Source organism: Panulirus ornatus, chromosome 10 (assembly GCF_036320965.1).
Source record: "Panulirus ornatus isolate Po-2019 chromosome 10, ASM3632096v1, whole genome shotgun sequence".
Classification (NCBI taxonomy): domain Eukaryota; kingdom Metazoa; phylum Arthropoda; class Malacostraca; order Decapoda; family Palinuridae; genus Panulirus; species Panulirus ornatus.
The window spans coordinates 34,362,997-34,388,761 of NC_092233.1; the positions used below are offsets into that span (position 1 = coordinate 34,362,997).

At 40.2% G+C, this 25,765-nt stretch overlaps 1 protein-coding gene across 3 annotated transcripts in view; it reads left to right on the plus strand.

Moving 5' to 3' along the window:
* LOC139750896 (uncharacterized) overlaps window positions 1–14,607 on the plus strand; it is a 270,500-nt gene extending 255,893 nt beyond the window's left edge. For all 3 annotated transcript variants that reach the window (XM_071665771.1, XM_071665770.1, XM_071665772.1), the window contains one exon: window positions 12,761–14,607. In XM_071665771.1, coding sequence (XP_071521872.1) covers window positions 12,761–12,893 — 133 coding nt within the window. In that variant the 3' untranslated portion in view covers window positions 12,894–14,607. The remainder of the gene's footprint in view (window positions 1–12,760) is intronic.
* The last annotated feature ends 11,158 nt before the right edge of the window (window positions 14,608–25,765 follow it).

Genomic DNA, 25,765 nt, shown 5'->3' on the forward strand with positions numbered 1-25,765 from the left:
ACATCTCTCTTACCCTTACGTTACTTACTCGATCAAACCACCTCACACCACACATTGTCCTCAAACATCTCATTTCCAGCACATCCATCCTCCTGCGCACAACTCTATCCATAGCTCATGCCTCGCAACCATACAACATTGTTGGAACCACTATTCCTTCAAACATACCCATTTTTGCTTTCCGAGATAATGCTCTCAACTTCCACACATTCTTCAAGGCTCCCAGGATTTTCACCCCCTCCCCCACCCTATGATCCACTTCCGCTTCCATGGTTCCATCTGCTGCCAGATCCACTCCCAGATATCTAAAACACTTTACTTCCTCCAGTTTTTCTCCATTCAAACTTACCTCCCAGTTGACTTGACCCTCAACCCTACTGTACCTAATAACCTTGCTCTTATTCACATTTACTCTTAACTTTCTTCTTTCACACACTTTACCAAACTCAGTCACCAGCTTCTGCAGTTTCTCACATGAATCAGCCACCAGCGCTGTATCATCAGCGAACAACAACTGACTCACTTCCCAAGCTCTCTCATCCCCAACAGAATTCATACTTGCCCCTCTTTCCAAAACTCTTGCATTCACCTCCCTAACAACCCAATCCACAAACAAATTAAACAACCATGGAGACATCAGACACCCCTGCCGCAATCCTACATTCACTGAGAACCAATAACTTTCTTCCTACATGTACACATGCCTTACATCCTCGATAAAAACTTTTCACTGCTTCTAACAACTTGCCTCCCACACCATATATTCTTAATACCTTCCACAGAGCATCTCTATCAACTCTATCATATGCCTTCTCCAGATCCATAAATGCTACATACAAATCCATTTGCTTTTCTAAGTATTTCTCACATACATTCTTCAATGTATATATATATATATATATATATATATATATATACACACAAGTAGGAATACAGGAAGGTGATTGGTTCTCAGTGAATGTCGGTTTGCGGCAGGGGTGTGTGATGTCTCCATGGTTGTTCAATTTGTTTCTCGATGGGGTTGTTAGGGAGGTGAATACAAGAGTTTTGGAGAGAGGGGCAACTATGCAGTTTGTCCTGGATGAGAGGACTTGGGAAGTGAGTCAGTTGTTGTTTGCTGATGATACAGCACTGTTGGCTGATTCAGGTGAGAAAATGCAGAAGCTGGTGATTGAGTTTGGTAAAGTGTGTGAAAGAAGAAAGCTGATAGTAAATGGGAATAAGAGTAAGGTTATGAGGTACAGTAGGGTTGAGGGACAAGTCAATTGAAAGGTAAGTTTGAATGGAGAAAAACTGGAGAAAGTGAAGTGTTTTAGATATCTGGAAGTGGATTTAGCAGCTGATGATACCATGGAAGTGGAAGTAAGTCACAGTGTGCGGTAGGGGGCGAAGGTTCTGGGAGCGTTGAAAAATGTGTGGAAGGCAAGAATGTTATCTCGGATAACAAAAATGGGTATGTTTGAATGAACAGTGGTTCCAACATTGTTATAGGGTTGTGCGGAGGAGGGTGGATGTGTTGGAAATGAGATGTTTGAGGACAGTATGTGGTGTGAGGTGGTTTGATCGAGTAAGATGAAAGGGTAAGAGAGATGTGTGGTAATAAAAGACAGTGGTTGAGAGAGCAGAAGAGGGTGTTTTGAAATGGTTTGGTCACATGGAAAGAATGAGTGAGGAAAGATTGACAAAGAAGATATATGAGGAGAAGTGGGATACCTAATTGGAGGTGGAAAGAAAAAGTGAAAAAGATTTTAAGCGATCGGGGCCTGAACATGCAGGAAGATGAAAGACGTGCAAAGAATGGAGTGAATTGGAATGATATGGTATACCGGGGTTGAAGTACTGTCAATGGATTGAACCAGGGCATGTGAAGCATATGGGGTAAATCATGGAATGTTTTGTAGAGCCTGGATGTGGAAAGGGAGCTGTGGTTTCGGTGCATTATACATGACAGCTAGAGACTGAGAGTGAACGAATGTGGCCTTTGTTGTCTTTCCTAGCGTTACCTGCGCGCATTCGTTGGGAGGGGGTTGTCATTTCATGTGTGGCGGGTTGGCGATGGGAAAGAATAAAGGCAGCAAGTATGAATCATGTACATGTGTATATATGTATATGTCTGTGTATGTATATAAACATGTATACGTTGAAATGTATAGGTATGTATATGTGCGTGTGTGGACGTGTATGTATATACATGTGTATGTGGGTGGGTTTGGCCATTCTTTTGTGTTTCTTTGCGCTACCTCGTCAATGTGGGAGCCAGCGACAAAATATAAGAAATATATAAAAAATAAAAAATGTTGATGAAATTTGTAAAAAATTCACTTTCTTGTCCACATAATAAGTTTAAGATACGCTCGTTGTCTGTCTTGGACAATTAAATGTTTACCAAATGGCATCCTAGCTACATGTCTCTTCGTTGTATATCAACTGACTGTTATATTTCTCTCTTGTCTCCCTTGATGATGTGATTATTACACAAAAGTGCACTTGGGAACTTATCGTGTTTCATTTTCCCTGTGGACTCATAGGAATATACTTGATCACGCGCAAAATTGTGATCCTTTCCAATATATATGTATATATATATATATTTTTTTTTCTTTGTCGCTGTCTCCCGCGTTTGCGAGGTAGCGCAAGGAAACAGACAAAAGAAATGGCCCAACCCACTCCCATACACATGTATATACATACGTCCACACACGCAAATATACATACCTACACAGCTTTCCATGGTTTACCCCAGACGCTTCACATGCCCTGATTAAATCCACTGACAGCACGTCAACCCCGGTATACCACATCGATCCAATTCACTCTAATCCTTGCCCTCCTTTCACCCTCCTGCATGTTCAGGCCCCGATCACACAAAATCTTTTTCACTCCATCTTTCCACCTCCAATTTGGTCTCCCACTTCTCCTCGTTCCCTCCACCTCCGACACATATATCCTCTTCGTCAATCTTTCCTCACTCATTCTCTCCATGTGCCCAAACCATTTCAAAACACCCTCTTCTGCTCTCTCAACCACGCTCTTTTTATTTCCACACATCTCCCTTACCCTTACGTTACTTACTCGATCAAACCACCTCACACCACACACTGTCCTCAAACATTTCATTTCCAGCACATCCATCCTCCTGCGCACAACTCTATCCATAGCCCACGCCTCGCAACCATACAACATTATTGGAACCACTATTCCTTCAAACATACCCATTTTTGCTTTCCGAGATAATGTTCTCGACTTCCACACATTCTTCAAGGCTCCCAGGATTTTCACCCCTCCCCCACCCTATGATTCACTTCCGCTTCCATGGTTCCATCCGCTGCCAGGTCCACTCCCAGATATCTAAAACACTTTACTTCCTCCAGTTTTTCTCCATTCAAACTTACCTCCCAATTGACTTGACCCTCAGCCCTACTGTACCTAATAACCTTGCTCTTATTCACATTTACTCTTAACTTTCTTCTTTCACACACTTTACCAAACTCAGTCACCAGCTTCTGCAGTTTCTCACATGAATCAGCCACCAGCGCTGTATCATCAGCGAACAACAACTGACTCACTTCCCAAGCTCTCTCATCCCCAACAGACTTTATACTTGCCCCTCTTTCCAAAACTCTTGCATTTACCTCCCTAACAACCCCATCCATAAACAAATTAAACAACAATGGAGACATCACACACCCCTGCCGCAAACCTACATTCACTGAGAACCAATCACTTTCCTCTCTTCCTACACGTACACATGCCATACACGCCCCCTCGGCGTGGGCTATGGATAGAGTTGTGCGCAGGAGGGTGGATGTGCTGGAAATGAGATGTTTGAGGACAATATGTGGTGTGAGGTGGTTTGATCGAGTAAGTAATGTAAGGGTGAGAGAGATGTGTGGAAATAAAAAGTGTTTGGTTGAGAGAGCAGAAGAGGGTGTTTTGAAATGGTTTGGTCACATGGAGAGAATGAGTGGGGAAAGATTGACCAAGAGGATATATGTGTCAGAGGTGGAGGGAACGAGGAGAAGTGGGAGACCTAATTGGAGGTGGAAAGATGGAGTGAAAATGATTTTGAGTGATCGGGGCCTGAACATGCAGGAGGGTGAAAGGCGTGCAAGGAATAGAGTGAATTGGAACGATGTGGTATACCGGGGTCGACGTGCTGTCAATGGATTGAACCAGGGCATGTGAAGCGTCTGGGGTAAACCATGGAAAGTGTGTGGGGCCTGGATGTGGAAAGGGAGCTGTGGTTTCGGTGCATTATTACATGGCAGCTAGAGGCTGAGTGTGAACGAATGGGGCCTTTTGGTGTCTTTCCTAGCGCTACCTCGCACACATGAGGAGGGAGGGGGTTGTTATTCCATGTGTGGCGAGGTGGCGATGGGGACAAATAAAGGCAGACAGTATGAATTATGTACATGTGTATATATGTATATGTCTGAGTGTGTATATATATGTGTACATCGAGATGTATAGGTATGTATGTTTGCGTGTGTGGACGTGTATGTATATACATGTGTATGTAGGCGGGTTGGGCCATTCTTTCGTCTGTTTCCTTACGCTACCTCGCTCAGCGACAAAGCAAAATAATAAATAAATATTTTTTTTTCTTTTTTTCAAACTATTCACCATTTCCCGCGTTAGCGAGGTAGCGTTAAGGACAGAGGACTGGGCCTTTGAGGGAATATCCTCACCTGACCCCCTTCTCTCTTCCTTATATATATATATATATTTTTTTTTTTGCTTTGTCGCTGTCTCCCGCGTTTGCAAGGTAGCGCAAGGAAACAGATGAAAGAAATGGCCCAACCCACCCCCATACACATGTATATACATACGTCCACACACGCAAATATACATACCTACACAGCTTTCCATGGTTTACCCCAGACGCTTCACATGCCTTGATTCAATCCACTGACAGCACATCAACCCCGGTAAACCACATCGCTCCAATTCACTCTATTCCTTGCCCTCCTTTCACCCTCCTGCATGTTCAGGCCCCGATCACACAAAATCTTTTTCACTCCATCTTTCCACCTCCAATTTGGTCTCCCTCTTCTCCTCATTCCCTCCACCTCCAACACATATATCCTCTTGGTCAATCTTTCCTCAGTCATTCTCTCCATGTGACCAAACCATTTCAAAACACCCTCTTCTGCTCTCTCAACCACGCTCTTTTTATTTCCACACATCTCTCTTACCCTTACGTTACTTACTCGATCAAACCACCTCACACCACACATTGTCCTCAAACATCTCATTTCCAGCACATCCATCCTCCTGCGCACAACTCTATCCATAGTCCACGCCTCGCAACCATACAACATTGTTGGAACCACTATTCCTTCAAACATGCCCATTTTTGCTTTCCGAGATAATGTTCTCGACTTCCACACATTCTTCAAGGCTCCCAGAATTTTCGCCCCCTCCCCCACCCTATGATCCACTTCCACTTCCATGTTTCCATCCGCTGCCAGATCCACTCCCAGATATCTAAAACACTTCACTTCCTCCAGTTTTTCTCCATTCAAACTCACCTCCCAATTGACTTGACCCTCAACCCTACTGTACCTAATAACCTTGCTCTTATTCACATTTACTCTTAACTTTCTTCTTTCACACACTTTACCAGACTCAGTCACCAGCTTCTGCAGTTTCTCACATGAATCAGCCACCAGTGCTGTATCATCAGCGAACAACAACTGACTCACTTCCCAAGCTCTCTCATCCCCAACAGACTTCATCCTTGCCCCTCTTTCCAAACCTCTTGCATTCACCTCCCTAACAACCCCATCCATAAACAAATTAAACAACCATGGAGACATCACACACCCCTGCCGCAAACCTACATTCACTGAGAACCAATCACTTTCCTCTCTTCCTACACGTACACATACCTTACATCCTCGATAAAAACTTTTCACTGCTTCTAACAACTTGCCTCCCACACCATATATTCTTAATACCTTCCACAGAGCATCTCTATCAACTCTATCATATGCCTTCTCCAGATCCATAAATGCTACATACAAATCCATTTGCTTTTCTAAGTATTTCTCACATACATTCTTGAAAGCAAACACCTGATCCACACATCCTCTACCACTTCTGAAACCACACTGCTCTTCCCCAATCTGATGCTCTGTATATGCCTTCACCCTCTCAATCAATACCCTCCCATACAATTTGCCAGGAATACTCAACAAACTTATACCTCTGTAATATATATATATATATATATATATATATATATATATATATATATATATATATATATATATATGGATATATATATATATATGTGTGTGTGTGTAAATGGAAATGGTGAAGAGCTTGTAGATTTGTGTACTGAAAAAGGATTGGTGATTAGGAATATCTGGTTTCAAAAGAGAGATATACACAAGTATACGTATGTAAGTATGAGGTATGGCCAGAGAGCGTTATTGGATTATGTATTAATTGATAGGCGCGTGAAAGAGAGACTTTTGGATGTTAATGTGCTGAGAGGGGCAACTGGAGGGATGTCTGATCATTATCTTGTGAAGGTGAACATGAAGATTTGTAGAGGTTTTCAGAAAAGAAGAGAATGTTGGGGTGAAGATAGTGGTGAGAGTAAGTGAGCCTGGAAAGGAGACTTGAGTGAGGAAGTACCAGAAGAGATTTAGTGCAGAATGGAAAAAGGTGAGAGCAAATGATGTAAGTGGAATGGAGGAGGAATGGGATGTATTTAGGGAAGCAGTGATGGCTTGCGCAAAAGATGCCCGTGGCATGAGAAGGTGGGAGGTGGGCAAATTTTCTTAGAAAGAGTAGTGAGTGGTGGGATGAAGAAGTAAGATTGTTTGTGAAATTGTTTGTGAAAGAGAAGAGAGAGCCATTTGGATGATTTTTGCAGGGAAATAGTGCAAATGACTGGGAGATGTATAAAAGAAAGAGGAAGGAGGTCAAGAGAAAGGTGCAAGAGATGAAAAAGAGGGCAAATGAGTGTTGGGGTGAGGGAGTATTGTTATATTTTATGGAGAATAAAAAGATGTTTTGGAAGGAGGTAAATAAAGTGCATAAGACACGAGAACCAATGGGGACATCGGTGAAGGGGGCTGATAGGGAGGAAATAACAAGTAGTGGTAAAATGAGAAGGAGATGGAGTGAGTATTTTGAAGGTTTGTTGAATGTGTTTGATGATAGAGTGGCAGATATAGGGTGTTTTGGTCGGGGTGGTGAGCAAAGTGAAAGGGTTAGGGAGAATGGTTTGGTAAACAAAAAAGAGGTAGTGAAAGCTTTGCGGAAGATGAAAGCCGGCAAGGCAGCAGGTTTGGATGGTATTGCAGTAGAATTTATTAAAAAAAAGGATGACTGTACTGTTGACTGGTTGGTGAGGATATTCAGTGTATGTATGGTTCATGGTAAAGTGCCTGAGGATTGGTGGAAAGCATGCACTGTGCCACTGTACAAAGGCAAAGGGGTTAAAGGTGAGTGTTCAAATTACAGAGGCATAAGTTTGTTGAGTATTCTTGGGAAATTATATGGGAGGGTATTGATGAGAGAGTGAAGTAATGTACAGAGCATCAGATTGGGGAAGAGCAGTGTGGTTTCAGAAGTGGTAGAGGATGTGTGGATCAGGTGTTTGCTTTGAAGAATGTATGTGAGAAATGCTTAGAAAATCAAATGGATTTGTGTGTAGCATTAATGGATCTGGAGAGGGTGTATGACAGAGTTGATAGAGATGCTCTGTGGAAGGTATTAAGAGTGTATGGTGTGGGAGGTAAGTTGCTAGAAGCGGTGAAAAGTTTTTATCGAGGATGTAAGGCTTGTGTATGAGTAGGAAGAGAGGAAAGTGATTGGTTCCCAGTGAATGTTGGTTTATGGCAGGGGTGCGTGATGTCTCCATGGCTGTTTAATTTGTTTATGGATGGGGTTGTTAGGGAGTTGAATGCACGAATTTTGGAGAGAGGGGCAATGCAGTCTGTTTTGGATGAGAAGGCTTGGGAAGTGAGTCAGTTGTTGTTCGCTGATGATACAGCGCTGGTGGCTGATTCAGGTGAGAAACTGCAGAAGCTCATGACTGAGTTTGGTAAAGTGTGTGAAAGAAGAAAGTTGAGAGTAAATGTGAATAAGAGCAAGGTTATTAGGTTCAGTAGGGATGAGGGACAAGTCATTTGGGAGGTAAGTTTGAATGGAGAAAAACTGGAGGAAGTGAAGTGTTGTAGATATCTGGGAGTGGATTTAGCAGTGGATGGAACCATGGAAGCGGAAGTGAGTCACAGTGTGGTGGAGGGGGCGAAGGTTCTGGGAGCCTTGAAGAATGTGTGGAAGGCAAGAACATTATCTCGGAGAGCAAAAATGGGTATGTTTGAAGGAATAGTGGTTCCAACAATGTTATATTGTTGCGAGGCGTGGGCTATAGATAGGGTTGTTCGGAGGAGGGTGGATGTGTTGGAAATGAAATGTTTGAGGACAATATGGGGTGTGAGGTGGTTTGATTGAGTAAGTAATGAAAGGGTAAGAGAGATGTGTGGTAATAAAAAGAGTGTGGTTGAGAGGGCAGAAGAGGGTGTATTGAAATGGTTTAGTCTCATGGAGAGAATGAATGAGGAAAGATTGACAAAGAGGATATATGTGTCAGAGGTGGAGGGAACGAGAAGTGGGAGACCCAATTGGAGGTGGAAGGATGGAGTGAAAAAGATTTTGAGTGCTCGAGGCCTGAACATACAGGAGGGTGAAAGGCGTGCAAGGAATAATGAATTGAAACGATGTGGTATATCGGGGTTGACATTCTGTTAATGGATTGAACCAGGGCATGTGAAGCATTTGGGGTAAACCATGGAAAGTTTTGTGGGGCCTAGATGTGGAAAGGGAGCTGTGGTTTCAATGCATTACACATGGCAGCTAGAGACTGAGTGTGAATGAATGTATCCTTTTTTGTCTTTTCCTAGCACGATCTAGAGTAGCACAGGGGGAGGGGGGTGCCATTTCATGTGTGACGGGGTGGCGCCGGGAATGGATGAAGGCAGCAAGTACGTATATATACATGTGTATATATGTATATGTCTGTGTATGTATATGTATGTATATGTTGAAATGTATAGGTATGTATATGTGCGTGTGTAGGCATGTATGTATATACATGTGTATGTGGGTGGGTTGGGCCATTCTTTCGTCTGTTTACTTGTGCTGCCTCTCTGACACAGGAGACAGCGACAAAGTATGATAATAATATCAATGATATAACATTTGTCTTTTGACTATAGCAAACATATTTCTGGCCTTGATTTAGAATTAATTTGATAGGGTTTATAATTTCCCTTCATTGTTTTAATTACTATGAGTTGTTACTTCCCAAACTGACTGCAGTGTATGTTACTTTCAAATATATGATTTTAGAAGTGCAGATGCTCCCAACTTACAGCCTATGCAGCTTATGTCCAACCATACATACGACTGAAAAAAATATGAATCAAAAATTATATTTATTACAAATTACTCTTGGTCGTATGTCTGCCAGTGCTAACGGCTGTATGCAAATGATAGTGAATGTCAGATATTCCCAGCATTGTGTACATCACAGCATCTCTCTTAGTTCTCGCTCTCAGTTACCATTCAGTAAGCGCATGTTAATCAGGTGAACCTCACGAATTTTTGTGCTGGATTAAACCATTTTTGTATTTAACCCCAAAGATGACGAGCAAAAGGAAAACCTATCACATGTTGATAGATCTAGCAAGAATCTGAGGAAGATACTCGATTTGGAATTGAAAATGAAGGCAATCACCCAATATGAAGGAGGGAAACAAGTTAATATGATTACAAGCAATCTACAGTTGTCCCATTGAGCTGTCTCCAAAAGTTTAAAGGACAAAGAAAAATACGTGAAGCAGTGAAAGGTTTGGCAAGTATGAAGTTTACAGAAATAACAAAGCAACAGCAAGGGCCCATCCACAAAATGGAAAAGTTGTTGATGCTCGGGATGGAAGAGTAAATTCAAGCACATGTACCACTAAGCTTACTAATAATTCAGGTGAAGGCTAAAAGTCTTTTTGAGACTTTGAAGGAGCAAGTTGCTGAGGGTTACATTGAGAACTTCACAGCAAGTCATGGTTGGTTCAGTAGGTTTAAAAGAAGATATAGCTTGCATAACAATCGAGTCACAGGTGAAGCAGCAAGGGCTGATGAAGGAGCTGCCTGAAAAGTTCATTAAAAGTTTGGATGAATTAATCTGTAAACTAAAGAATCTTAAATAAAAGGTAAAAAGAAACTACAGAATCATATAACAAAGCTGGTTAATAAAGAATGAGACAATCATGATAGAAATTGAGCAGGATAAAGAATGTTGTACAGGTATATGAATTCTACATGTCATGCTGACATACATCCTATTTACATCCATTTCGAGATCCAACCAGTTAGTTAGAACATAGATGTATGTCAGGGAGCATCTTTATAAGCTTTGGTGGGAAATCAACCCAAGCCCACGACATTACAAAATTTCTTTTGAAACTAGAGTCTTCATTTCTCTAAATATTTAGTCTAAAATTGCACTTCAGCAAAATACAGTTATAGCACCAAAACATTAGATATGGACATACAAATGGATTTGTATGTAGCATTTATGGATCTGGAGAAGGCATATGATAGAGTTGATAGAGATGCTCTGCGGAAGGTATTAAGAATATGTGGTGTGGGAGGCAAGTTGTTAGAAGCAGTGAAAAGTTTTTATCGAGGATGTAAGGCATGTGTACATGTAGGAAGAGAGGAAAGTGATTGGTTCTCAGTGAATGTAGGTTTGCAGCAGGGGTGTGTGATTTCTCCATGGTTGTTTAATTTGTTTATGGATGGGATTGCTAGGGAGGTGAATGCAAGAGTTTTGGAAAGAGGGGCAAGTATGCAGTCAGTTGGGGATGAGAGAGCTTGGGAAGTGAGTCAGTTGTTGTTCGCTGATGATACAGTGCTGGTGGCTGATTCATGTGAGAAACTGCAGAAGCTGGTGACTGAGTTTGGTAAAGTGTATGAAAGAAGAAAGTTAAGAGTAAATGTGAATAAGAGCAAGGTTATTAGGTACAGTACGTTTGAGGGTCAAGTCAATTGGGAGGTAAGTTTGAATGGAGAAAAACTGGAGGAAGTAAAGTGTTTTAGATATCTGGGAGTGGATCTGGCAGCGGATGGAACCATGGAAGCAGAAGTGAACCATAGGGTGGGGGAGGGGGCGAAAATCCTGGGAGCCTTGAAGAATGTGTGGAAGTCGAGAACATTATCTCGGAAAGCAAAAATGGCTATGTTTGAAGGAATAGTGGTTCCAACAATGTTGTATGGTTGCGAGGCATGGGCTATGGATAGAGTTGTGCGCAGGAGGGTGGATGTGCTGGAAATGAGATGTTTGAGGACAATATGTGGTGTGAGGTGGTTTGATCGAGTAAGTAATGTAAGGGTGAGAGAGATGTGTGGAAATAAGAGCGTGGTTGAGAGAGCAGAATTGGGTGTTTTGAAATGGTTTGGGCACATGGAGAGAATGAGTGAGGAAAGATTGACCAAGAGGATATATGTGTCGGAGGTGGAGGGAACGAGGAGAAGTGGGAGACCAAATTGGAGGTGGACAGATGGAGTGAAAAAGATTTTGAGAGATCGGGGCCTGAACATGCAGGAGGGTGAAAGGCGGGCAAGGAATAGAGTGAATTGGATCGATGTGGTATACTGGGGTCGATGTGCTGTCAATGGATTGAATCAGGGCATGTGAAGCGTCTGGGGTAAACCATGGAAAGTTCTGTGGGGCCTGGATGTGGAAAGGGAGCTGTGGTTTCGGGTATTATTGCATGGCAGCTGGAGACTGAGTGTGAGCGAATGGGGCCTTTGTTGTCTTTTCCTAGCCCTGCCTCACACACATGAGGGGGAGGGGGTTGTTGTTCCATGTGTGGCAGGGTGGCGATGGGAATGAATAAAGGCAGACAGTGTAAATTATGTGCATGTGTATATATGTATATATCTGTGTGTGTGTATATATGTGTACGTTGGGGTGTATGGGTGTGTATGTTTGCATGTGGGGGCGTGTGTGTGTGTACATGTGTATGGGGGTGGGTTGGGCCATTTCTTTCGTCTGTTTCCTTGCGCTACCTCGCAAACGCGGGAGACAGCAACAAAGCAAAATAAATAAATAATTAAATATTACTATTTAAAATTGTGTAACATAGTCTCCTCTAACACTAATCAGAAGTTAAAATTCTTAGTTTAGAGTGCCTGTACATGAACTAGTCCAGTCTTCTGCAACTGTTTTTAGTAATAATATAGCATCATGAAAGACTTCAAATGTATTTTGTGTTAAAGGCAGGATTTTTAAAGGAACCTTGTGAATATATTGCACTTACACCAATACTGGTTTTTGCCCTTTATCACTTTTATGCAATACTAAAAACTGGTAAGGCATAAAATGGGGGAGGGGAAGGACAGAAGAGGAAATTGAAGGATGGAATGGAGATGGTTTTAGGGGTATTGGGCAATGAATTTTTCAGAGGGATGAATCATGCCCTGGATAGCGTAAGTTGGAGCAATGTTGTACATGGGGGCAGTGTGCTGTCACTGGGGTGAACCTGGGTACATGATGTCCTCAAGATATACCATAGAGTAGTCTGTGGGGACTGACTGTGGATTGTTGTCCTGGTTTGAATGAAGTCAGTTTGTTTCATCCTGACACTTCCTTGCTAAATAGGAAAGGCAGCATTCTACCAAGAAATATAAGAAAGAAAACTTTTGAAGATTGACTTTTCATTTTTTTCCTTGGCAGTAACAACCTGGCAGAGATGTCTACATCGTATGTCGCTGAAGACAACTTTCAGGCCATTCAAGCAGGGCAGCGTGGTGAGAACTGTGACCAGATTTTCACCAGCTGTGGCAGCTTCAGCAACACTAAGGAGTGACTTATCTTCTTACCAAAGAATAGATATCTTTATTTAAAGTTTTAGCTCACTGATGTGAACTGAACATACTGATATTAAGAGTATTTATTTATGTATTCAAATTTGCTTACTCTCTGTATGAAGCATGGGCATAAATATTAGACAGTCGGTGGCACTCCTGTTACTCTGGCTACTATATGTGTTTATAATCATCTTCATATGACAGATAAACTTAATTTTCCTTAAATTCAATCACTTTAGTACTCTATACGAAATATATGTAGTTGTTTGAATAAATTGCTTAGACTTTTTTCACAGTAGTACCTCATAAGGGGAAAGTATGGTAACTATTTAGATAATAAGTAACCCTCATGGAAGAAAAATGCTACCTAATCTATTATTGTTCTCTATTTATGGGTATTATTTATCTTCAAAACAGTATGATCATACATAAACTTGCAAGTCTGTATATTATACTGCCAGGATAACATCCACTCACCTGTACAATACTGCTGTTAGTCTAGCTAATTATTTTCTCCATTATTTATATAAAATCATATCCTGAAAGGACTATTCAAGTAACACCACTATAGGTTATCCCCATGAATAAACAGGGAAATGCCTCAGTATAAATCAAAAGTGAACATACAGAACATTCATTGAAACTGCTGTAAATACTTTCAGGAATGTTTACAAGTTAGTGTTGGGTAATGAGGTATCTTTCTTTTTCTCATTAAGAGCTCAGTATCAGCATACAGTATAGAAGTTTTCAGTCTTGGTACTGAAGCAAAGTGAGGAAGCCCTAAAGTATATCAATGAATGTGTTTCCCATTAAGAAAAGTGGGTAGTTGATCAACAATATCTTTCTTGCTCAGTTATACAGTTTACAGTATAGCAGTTTTCAATCTTGGAACTGAAGCAAAGTTAGGAAGGCCATAAATATATCAATAATTGTGTGCTTCCCACAACAAAAAGCTCATAGTTGATCATCTGTATCTCTGGCTTAGATTTATAGATTTATAATACCTCCATACAACGACATTTGATGAAAATTGTGCATTATATCCTTGCCTAGTGACAACAATACCCATGTGAAAGTGTTTTTATTGCTATATAAAACTTATTCACAGTTCTTGTTGCCAACTATCATCGTCTTTATTTTACAATAACTTGTGCAACCAACATAAAATGTAAACTGCAGTCTGTTGTGACTGATCATACCTATTAGTTCACAGAAAGGTCTGTCCTGTCTTAAAAATAACTGATATTTGAAGATCCAAACATCCAAAATGCAAAGGGTCCTTAAAGTGATTGATATTTTTGTTTTAGGATGATGGCAAATATATTTTAGCCTGTAATTTAAATTGATGAATATTATGGTCCAACAATATGTGAAATACATGCAAAAATAAAATCTTTGGTATGATAGAAACAATTAGAATAAAAAATCCCTTATGGTATGTGACAAACAAATACAGATGAAAGATTCTTCATCATGGTAATAACGTTTTACAGGGCACAACGACACATTATCCATTCAATCTTAAAATCACAATCATTTTTATAATAACAATCAACAATATTTTGTATGTAAATGTTTTCAATTTCTTTTTTAAATTTTATTATTTGAGAAAAGATCCTCCAAAATATATTATTTCAAGTTACTCTGAAAAACATAAAGTAGACCAATATCAGCTATTGTTATTTTTAGTAAACCATCTTAACAAAGTGATAACTGACTTTTTATTTATCCAGTGTGTTCAAAGATAAGTTTACATAATATAATTGATTCAGCCATGTCCTGTGTCTGGTGCAAAATAATTCCTTGGTATTGCACAGTGTTTCCTCTTGTAACAAGTAACAGATGAAACAGAAAAGTTTGTAATAATAGGGGATGGGGAGAAAGAATACTTCCCACTTATTCCCCACGTGTCACAGAACGTGACTAATGGGGTTAGGAGCGGAAGGCTGGAAACCCTCCCCTTCTTGTATTTCAATTTCTAAAAGAGGAAATAGAAGGAGTCAAGTGGGGAGTGCTCATCCTCCTCGAAGGCTTAGATAAGGGTGTCCGAATGTAGGTAGATGTAACCAACATGAGAAGAAAGGAGAGATAAGTAGTATGTTTGAGGAAAGAAACCTGGATGTTCTGCTTCTGAGTGAAATGATGCCCAAGGGTAAAGGGGAATAATGGTTTGGATATGTCTTGGGAGTAAAGTCAGGAGTTGGTGAGAGGACAAGAGCTGAGGAAAGTGTAGCACTACTTTAGTAGGAGTTGTGGGAGTGTGTGACAGAGTGTAAGAAAGTAAATTCTAGATCGATGAGGGTAAAACTGCAAATGGATGGCGAGAGATGGGTGATTATTGGTGCTTATGCACATGGTCATGAGAAGAAAGATGAGAGGCAAGTGTTTTGGAAGCAGCTGAGTGGTTGTGTCAGCAGTTTTGGTGTGTGAGACTGGGTAATAGTGATGGGTGATTTGAATGCAAAGGTAATGTGGCAACTGAGGGTATAATTGGTGTGCATGGGGTATTTAGTGTTATGAATGGAAATGGTGAGGACCTTCTGGAGTTGCGTGCTGAGAAAACACTGGTGATTGGGAATACCTGGTTTAAAAAGAGAGATATACACAAGTATATGTATGTGAGTAGGAGAGATGGTCATAGGGCATTATTAGATTACTTATCAATTGATTGGCATGTAAAAAAAGAGATTCTTGGATGTAAATGTGCTGAGAGGGGCAGCTGGTGGGATGTCAAATCACTATCTTGTGGAGGTGGAGGTGAAGATTTGTAGAGGTTTGAAAAAGAAGGGAGGATGTTGGGGAAAAGAGAGTGGTGAGAGTAAGAGAGCTTTAAAAAGAGACTTGTGTGAAGAAGTACCAGGAGAGATTGAGTGTAGAATGGCAAAAGGTGAGAGCAAATGAAGTGAGGGGAGTGTGTGAGGAATGAGATGTATTTAGGGAAAGTGATGGCATGAGGAAGAGATTCATGTTGCATGAGAAAGGTGGGAGATGGGCAGAATAAAAAGGGTAGTGAGTATTGGGATGAATCAGTACAGTTGTTAGTGAAAGAGAAAAGAGAGGCGTTTAGATGGTACTTACAAGAAAGGACTGAAAATGACTGGGAGATGTATAAGATAAAGCAGGAGGAGGTCCAGAGAAAGGTGCAAGGGTTGAAAAAGAGGGCAAATGAGAGTTGGGGTGAGAGGGGTATCATTAAACTTTAGAGAGAATAAAAAGATGTTTTGGAAGGAGGTAAATAATGTGCAAAAAACAAGAGAACAAGTATCATTGGTGAAGAGGGACAAGAAGGGAAGTGATAACAGGTAACGATGGAGTGAGGAGGAGATGGAGTGAGCATTTTAAAGGATTGCTGAATGTGTTTGATGATAAAGTGGCAGATATAGGGTGTTTTGGTCTGGGTAGTGTGTGAAGTAAGAGAGTCAGGGAGAATGATTGGGTGAAGAAAGAAGAGGTGAAGTCCTTGCAGGAAATGAAATATGGCTAGGAGGCAGGATTGGATGGTGTTGCAGTTTAATTTATCAAGGAAGAGAGTGACTGTGTCGTTGATGGGTTGGTAAGGATATTCAATGTATGCATGGATTATGGTGAAGTGCCTGAGGATTGGCATAATTCATGCATAGTGCCATTGTACAAAGGTGAAGGGGATAAAGATGAGTATTCAAACTACAGAAGCATAAGTTTGTTGAGTATACCTGGAAAATTGTATGGGAAGGTATTGATTGAGTGAAGGCATGTACAGAGCTTCAGATTGGGAAGGAGCAGTGTGGTTTTAGAAGTGGTAGAGGATTTGTAGATCAGGTGTTTGCTCTGAAGAATGTATGTGAGAAATACTTAGGAAAACAGATGGATTTGTATGAGGCATTTATGGATCTGGAGAAGGCATATGATAGGGTTGATGGAGATTCATTGTGTAAGGTCTTAAGAATATATAGTGTGGGGGGTAGGCTGACAGAAGCAGTGAAAATTTTTTATCAAGAGTGTAAGGCATGTGTACAAGTAGGAAGAGAGGAGAGTGATTGGTTCTCAGTGAAGGTCAGTCTGCGGCAGGGGTGTGTGATGTCACCATGGTTATTTAATTTGTTCATGGATGGGGGTTAGGGAGGTAAATGCAAGAGTTTTGGAAGAGATGGCCGAGTATGCAATCTGTTGAGGATGAGAGGGCCTGGGAAGTGTCATTTGTTGTTTGCTGATGATACAGCACTGGTGGCTGATTCAAGTGGAAAAACTGCAGAAGTTGGTGATGGAGTTTGGAAAATGTGCAAAAGGAGAAAGTTTAGAGTAAATTTGAATAAGATCAATGTTATTAGGTTCAGCAGGGTTGAGGGACAAGTTAATTGGGATGTAAGTTTGATTGGAGAAAAATTGGAGGAAGTAAAGTGCTTAAGATATCTATGAGTGGACTCAGCAGGGAATGGAACCATGGAAGTGAGTCATAGGGTTGGGGAGGGGGTGAACGTTCTAGGAGCGATGAAGAATGTGTGGAAAGAGAGAACATCATCTTGGAGAGAAAAAATGTGTATGTAAGAAGGAATAGTAGTTCAATCAACATTGTATGGTTGCTCAGCATGGGCTATGGATAGGGTGGTACAGGGGAGGGTGGATGTGTTGGAAATGAAGTGTTTGAGGACAATATGTGGTGTAAGGTGGTTTGATCAAGTAAGTAATAAAATGGTAGGAGAGATATGTGGTAATAAGAAGAGTGTGATTGAAAGAGCAGAAGAGGGTGTGCTGAAATGGTTTGGACATGTGAAGAGAATGAGTGAGGAAAGGTTGACAAAGAGGATATATGTGTCAGAGGTGGAGGGAACAAGAAGCTAGAGACCAAATTGAAGGTGAAAGGATGGAGTGAAAAAGATTTTGAGCGATCGGGACTCAAACATGTAGGAGGGTGAAGGGCGTGCAAGTAATAAGAGTGAATTGGAATGATATGGTATACTAGGGTTGATGTGTTGTCAATGAACTGAACCAAGGCATGTGAAACATCTGGGGTAAAACATGGAAAGGCCTGTGGGGCCTACATGTGGATAGGGAGCAATGGTTTTGGTGCATTACACATGACAGCTAGAGACTGAGTGTGAGCAGTTGTGGCCTTTTTTCATCTGTTTCCTAGCACTACCTCACTGACGTAGGGGGTGGCGATGCTGTTTTCTGTGGGGCAGGATAGCACCAGGAATGGATGAAGGTGAGTATGTATGAATACGTACATGTTCATATATGTATGTGTGTGGGTATATACATATATCTATATGTATATGTACATGTATATGCATGTATGTATATATGTGTATATGATTTGATGGGTCTTGCCTCGTCTGTTTCCTGGCGCTACTTCACTGAAGTGGGAAACAGCGATCAAGTATAATTATAATAATAATAATCATCATTATGGTTTCGGTGCATTATACATGACAGCTAGAGACGGTGTGAACGAATGTGGCCTTTGTTGTCTTTTCCAAGAGCTACCCCCCGCACGTGCAGGGGGAGGGGATTGTCATTTCATGTGTGGCAGGGTGGCGATGGGAGTGAATGGAGGAGCAAGTGTATATAAGTATATGTCTGTGTATGTATATATATGTATACGTTGAAATGTAGAGGTATGTATATGTGCATATGTGGAAGTGGATGTATATACATGTGTATGTGGGTAGGTTGGGCCATTCTTTTGTTTGTTTCCTTGCACTTCCTCGCTAATGCAGGAGACAGCGACAAAGTATAATAGAATAGAATTGATAGAAAAGAAAATAAGTTTAGGTCTATCTATCTATATATCTGATGCCCGTTCCCTCCAGGAACTCTCATCAAAGTGAAGGCCACAGCAAAAGTCTCCACTTGTCCTTATATGCCTCCTTCATATATGCCATTTCATGCATTCTTTTCTTGTTTCTCTCCCTCCAGTATTCTTCCACTAAATAGTAATTTCCTCATGTCACAAAAGTTATTCCCTTCACACCAACCCCTTTAATCATACTGTCATACACTTTCCTTGTTAACTCCCCATCTTTGTATTCTTTCAACATGCCCAAACCACCTCAAAGTATTGTTTCACCAATCTTATCATTCCATAATTCATTTCCTTTGCATTCCCTACCATAGCAAATCTCTCATACAAACCCCTCATTACTTCCTTAATTCCATCTAGTCATACCATATGCTCCTTTCAAATAACTCATTTCCATAACTTGGATTCTTGACCTCTGTGACTAATACCATATTAATGTTTCAGCTGCATAGGTCAGGGTTGGGAGGACTTTGCTGTCCCTTAATCCTCTCTTCACTTACATACTTACATCTCTAACCTTCATTATTCTGTTAGGGGACCCAGTGATTCTTCTACTCTGTACTGCTCTCCTTCCATATTGCAAACTTATCTAAGATAGTTCCAAACACATACATTCTCTTACCTCTTTTAGTTTTTCTCCCCCCACATCTATAACAGTTTAGTACACTTTATTCTCTCACTCTATAGGGCTTTGCAAAATCTAAACTAACACCATTACTTTACTTTTGCTCACATTCATCTTCAATCACCTATGTTTACAAACATCATAAAACACACCTTCTGCAATTCCTCCTCACACTCAGCAAACAACATGGTATCATCTGCAAACAGGTTTGTTACAGTGACAACACAATATCCTTCCTCTCATTCACATGTACACTGAAACTTTCACTCATCTCTCCATCCACCCTAACACATGGCTCCTCAATGGAATGCTTTCACACTATCCAACAGTTGTCCACCTACCCCATAAATCCTTAACACATCCCACAAAGCATTCCACTCATCTCTGTCATATGCTTTCTCCATACCCATAAAAGTTGCATATAGCTTCTTACCACTCACTAGATACTTTTCCACAGACATTCTCATCACAAAAATCTGATCCACACATCCCTAACTTTCCTAAAATACCCTTGTTCCTCACTTATTCTGCATTTGTCACTTCCATCACTCTGTCAGTCAATACTTTATATGCTTTTCCTGGTATAAATAACAAGGTTACTCCCCTATAATAGCACCTTTTCAACTGAATTGAGGACCAATAATATCTTTCACCTAATCCTCAGGCACAACCTTCTGTTTCCATGCTAAATCACATATCAAATGCATCCACTCTGTCACACTTTCATCTCCACAGTTCAACATTACAGCTGTAATCCCATCCATTCCAGGTGACTTTCCTTCTCTCAACCTCATTATTGCCCTTTTTACCTCCTTTTTGCAATAGGCATCTGCACTTGTATCTTTTTCCTAACATCTTCCATACTCATGCATATAATAACTGCTTCCTCACCTCTCTCACATTCATCGATCCTTCAAAATACTCTCTCCATCTTTCTTCTGATTCACTAACTCCCCTTCCTTACTTCTCACATTTACATTTCCACTCTTACATCCACCCCTTTCCTTTTTTGTCTTTCAAGTACAATTTTATTTTCCTTCAACTTTTCACTCAACTTCCAAAATCACCTACTCTTTCTTGGCTTTCCTCTATTAGACTCTTAACATTCTACTTACACATCATATATTCTTCCCCTCCTTTACTGAACTTCTACTGGTACATTCCTTTTGAGCAATCTATCATATGCCTTTTTCTTTTGTTCCACAGCATTTCTAATCTCTTCCTTTCACCATGCATTTCCACCTATATTCTTATATCTTACGACCTTGTATCCAACTACTAATTCTACTGCCTTTAACAGTCTTTTTATAAACATATTAAACACTTCATTCACAAATGGCTGCATTCCTATATTTGCTGCACTCATCTAAACTTCCTGTTACCCTTCTTTCATACTCTTCGTGCATTCCTTTTGATTCATCTTCTCCCTGGCCAACAGTTTTACCTCTTCCATACATCATACCTCAACTTCTTGATCCTCATCTCCACAAGAACTGCAAAATGGTCAGAATATCCAAAGAATCCTCTCACCACTCTTGCATCTAGCACAATCTTTCTCAAACTTTCATCCAATAAAACATAACCTAGCTCTTTTGTTCTTCTCTTCCATCATTTGTCATCCACATATATCTGTGAATCATGTTCTGAATATAGGTGTTGGCAAGGAATAAACCCCTCACAGCACAGACATCCATTAGATAATTTCCATTTTCATTTACTTCAAGCAATCCCAATTTACCAACTATCTCGCCAACTTCACCACATCCCATCTTTGCATTCATATCTCAACCACCCTCCTCTCATTCTTAAACCATTTATACAGTCATTCAAATTTCTCCAGAAATGCTTCAGTTCATGATTGCCTTGCATATTCTTCATATTCACAGGTGCATATACCTACGTATACTTTACAATTCTAATCTTTTCTTTCTCTCCTACACTATTTATGTCCCATTTCATCAATGCTCTGTAACACCTTCCCATAATCTTGGTAACAGCACAATTGCACATCCTTCTTTCCCTCTTCCCTAATGATTTTCATTCATTCCCATCCATACTACAACTTGCATTTATCTTTTTCATTTTCATTTATACACCCTGCCCAAGGATGTGGGTTTCCCCAATCCCCAGCACATCCAAACTATAACTTAAAATTCTCCACAAGTTCCCTCGATCTATTCTCACCAGTCATCCCATTAACTTTCAGAGCCATCCTCTTCAATCACACATCCCTTTTACTTCCTGTCATAACTAGTAGACTCCAGTGCCCATTCTTAGCCTTTAGTGCCTCACCCTTGAAAGGCCACTGGCAGAGGCAACTCCAGCACAGTGTTTCTCAGAAGCAAACATATACAGACTATAAACAGTATCAGTTCCAAACAACTATATTACAAACACAACGTTTTAGTACTAAAAATTATAATGAATTGCCATACACTAGCATGGAGTATACATGTACAAATTACCACATGTAGTTCTAAAATACTAAGAGTATATACATATATTTCACACTATTATGAGTACATGCACACTAAAGACTAAATCAACAGAAATCAAGTTCATCACAGTAACTAGGATACTTCAGTAATAAAAGCAGAAACCAAAATTTTTAGTTACAGAAACGTGGTAATGTTCTTTTTGGTTAATTCAACCAATTTCTTTAGTACTATTCACTCTATATGTAATGTCACTATATTTCCAAGCAAGAGTGACATAACCAAAATAAAGAATATGACACTTGTCTTTCTCCATACATTGTGGTGTGTTGAAGAAACTATTTCTAGCTCTTCATTTGGTACTGTGCTAAATATCAAAGTGCTTTTAATGTAGCTAATCCATACATAAACTGATTCAGGTTCTCACTTGATATATATTACACCTATCATTCCTTCCTCTTTAGGAATTATTCTAACAATAAACCAAATTGAGGAAGTGCATTCAACTTCAATTTGAGCTTACAAGTTACATGAAGAAATTGGCTTATGTCTAATTTGTTCCTTGGATGTGCCAGTACTGTATTTTCTCATTCGACTATTAAGTTCCGACTTTAAAGATTCCCTTGCATTTATGACAGCTACGTGTTTCTTCATTATTGTGTACCTCATGTTTGATAAGATACCTCTTTTCTATATAAGCTTTTTCATACTCGCTGCACTTGTGATGTTTTTCACTTGGTTTTTTTATCAATATGTATCACTGTGTTTAACATGCATCTTCCCAATAAATGCTTTCCCACAATCCTATCTTAAAGGGGTCTCTCATATAATAAATATTCACCTGTATATACCCTCATATGGTGGCCTCCTTTCAATAAATGCTTTTCTACATACTTTGCATTTTTAGGGCCTTGCACGAGTGTACTTTCAAATATTTTGTTAAGCAATGAGTAAAGTTTTGTATAAGTAGGCTTTCTCACACAAACATTTAAAGGGTTTTCATCTGTATGGGAAAACTTTTTACTCCATTCAAAACACTTAAAGTGAGTTCTAAAGTGTTTATTAAGCTTTCTTTTCACAGAAACCTTTACCACATTCACTGCATCTATGGAGTTTTATACCAATTTGCCACCTTAAATTAAATGAACTGCAAGTCATGAGCGACAAAAGAACACTCACACTCACTGCAATTAAAAGGTTTTTCACCTGTATGTATCTGGAAGTTTAGTCAAGTCACCTTTTTCTTACTTTACTTTGTCTCTGTCTCCCGCGTTAGCGAGGTAGCGCAAGGAAACAGACGAAAGAATGGCCCAACCCACCCACATCCACATGTATATACATGCATGTCCACACACGCAAATATACATACCTATACATCTCAACGTATACATATATATACACACACAGACATATACATGTACATAATTCATAGTCTACCTTTATTCATTCCCATCGCCACCCTGCCACACATGAAATAACAACCCCCTTCCCCCCGCATGTGCATGAGGTAGCACTAGGAAAAGACAACAAAGGCCACATTTGTTCACACTCAGTCTCTAGCTGTCATGTATAATGCACTGAAACCACAGCTCCCTTTCCACATCCAGGCCCCACAGAACTTTCCATGGTTTACCCCAGATGCTTCACATGCCCTGGTTCAATCCATTGACAGCACATCAACCCCGGTATACCACATCGTTCCAATTCACTCTATTCCTTGCACGCCTTTCACCCTCCTGCATGTTCAGGCCCTGATTATTCAAAATCTTTTTCACTCCATCTTTCCACCTCCAATTTGGTCTCCCACTTCTCCTCGTTCCCTCCACCTCTGCCACATATATCCTCTTGGTCAATCTTTCCACACTCATTCTCTCCATGTGACCAAACCATTTCTAAACACCCTCTTCTGCTCTCTCAACCACACTCTTTATATTACCAGTCATCTCTCTTACCCTATTATTACTTACTCGATCAAACCACCTCACACCACATATTGTCCTCAAACATCTCATTTCCAGCACAAACACCCTCCTCTGCACAGCTCCATCTATAGCCCATGCCTCACAACCATATAACATTGTTGGAACCAATATTCCTTCAAACATACCCATTTTTGATTTCCGAGATAGTGTTCTCAACTTCCACACATTCTTCAATGCTCCCAGAACTTTTAACCCCTCCCCCACCCTATGATTCACTTCTGCTTCCATGGTTCCATCCACTGCAAAATCCACTCCCAGATATCTAAAACACTTCACTTCCTCCAGTTTTTCTCCATTCAAACATACCTCCCAATTGACTTGTCCCTCAACCCTACTGTACCTAATAACCTTGCTCTTATTAACATTTACTCTCAACTTTCTTCTTTCACACACTTTACCAAACTCAGTCTCCAGCTTCTGCAGTTTCTCACACGAATCAGACACCAGTGCTGTATCATCAGCGAACAACAACTGACTTATTTCCCAAGCTCTCTCATCCACAACAGACTGCATACTTGCCCCTCTTTCCAAATCTCTTGCATTCACCTCCCTAACAACCCCATCCATAAACAAATCAAACAACCATGGAGACATCAGACACACCTGCTGCAAACCAACATTCACTGAGAACCAATCACTTTCCTCTCTTCCTACACGTACACATGCCTTACATCCTCGATAAAAACTTTTCACTGCTTCTAACAACTTTCCTCCCACACCATATATTCTTAATACCTTCCACAGAGCATCTCTATCAACTCTATCATATGCCTTCTCCAGATCCATAAATGCTACATACAAATCCATTTGCTTTTCTAAGTATTTCTCACATACATTCTTCAAAGCAAACACCTGATCCACACATCCTCTACCACTTCTGAAACCACACTGCTCTTCCCCAATCTGATGTTCTGTACATGCCTTCACCCTCTCAATCAACACCCTCCCATATATTTTCCTAGGAATACTCAACAAACTTATACCTCTGTAATTTGAGCACTCACTTTTATCCCCTTTGCCTTTGTACAATGGCACTATGCAAGCATTACGCCAATCCTCAAGTACCTCACCATGAGTCATACATACATTAAATAACCTTACCAACCAGTCAACAATACAGTCACCCCCTTTTTAAATAAATTCCACTGCAATACCATCCAAACCCGCTGCCTTGCTGGCTTTCATCTTCCACAAAGCTTTTACTACCTCTTCTCTGTTTACCAAATCATTCTCCCTAACCCTCTCACTTTGCACACCACCTCGACCAAAACACCCTATATCTGCCACTCTATCATCAAACACATTCAACAAACCTTCAAAATACTTGCTCCATCTCCTCACATCACCACTACTTGTTATCACCTCTCCATTAGCCCCCTTCACTGAAGATCCCATTTGTACCCTTGTCTTACGCACTTTATTTACCTCCTTCCAAAACATCTTTTTATTCTCCCTTTTTCTATATGTGATTATCCACATTTATTACACTTAAGAGGTTTTTCACCTGAAAGTGTCTTATATACACACTATGACTGATTCTGAGCAAACCCTTTGCCTAGTACCACACTTAAAAGGTTTCTTACCTGTGCATAGCCTCATAAACTGAATTAATGTAAAGGTAGATGAATCTGGAGCATTAATGTCTCATGATTCTAAGAATGTGATACTTACAGGAACTTGACTATAATCTCTTGATAAGTGAACCTTATCCTCCAGCTAGATTCATTGCTACTGTACAGCACTTTTTTAACTGTTGATTACTTAATTTTGAAGTACTTGCTCAGGAGACAGCTAAGATAGGTGAAGGAAAGGGTTGGAAATCTTAACCTTGTATCACATTTCTAAAAGCAGAACAGGAGGAGCAAAGCAAAGATTTTTCATTGAAGGATCAGTGATGTATCCCTGGCATTTCCTTACCAAGGTGGGAAAAGGAAAGAACATGTTTTTAAAAAAACATGCTCAGTTTATTTTGGAAAAACACCCATTAATCATCTTTATATCAATAATTGATTTCTAAATATCTAAATCCCAAACCCTTTTATGGGACTTC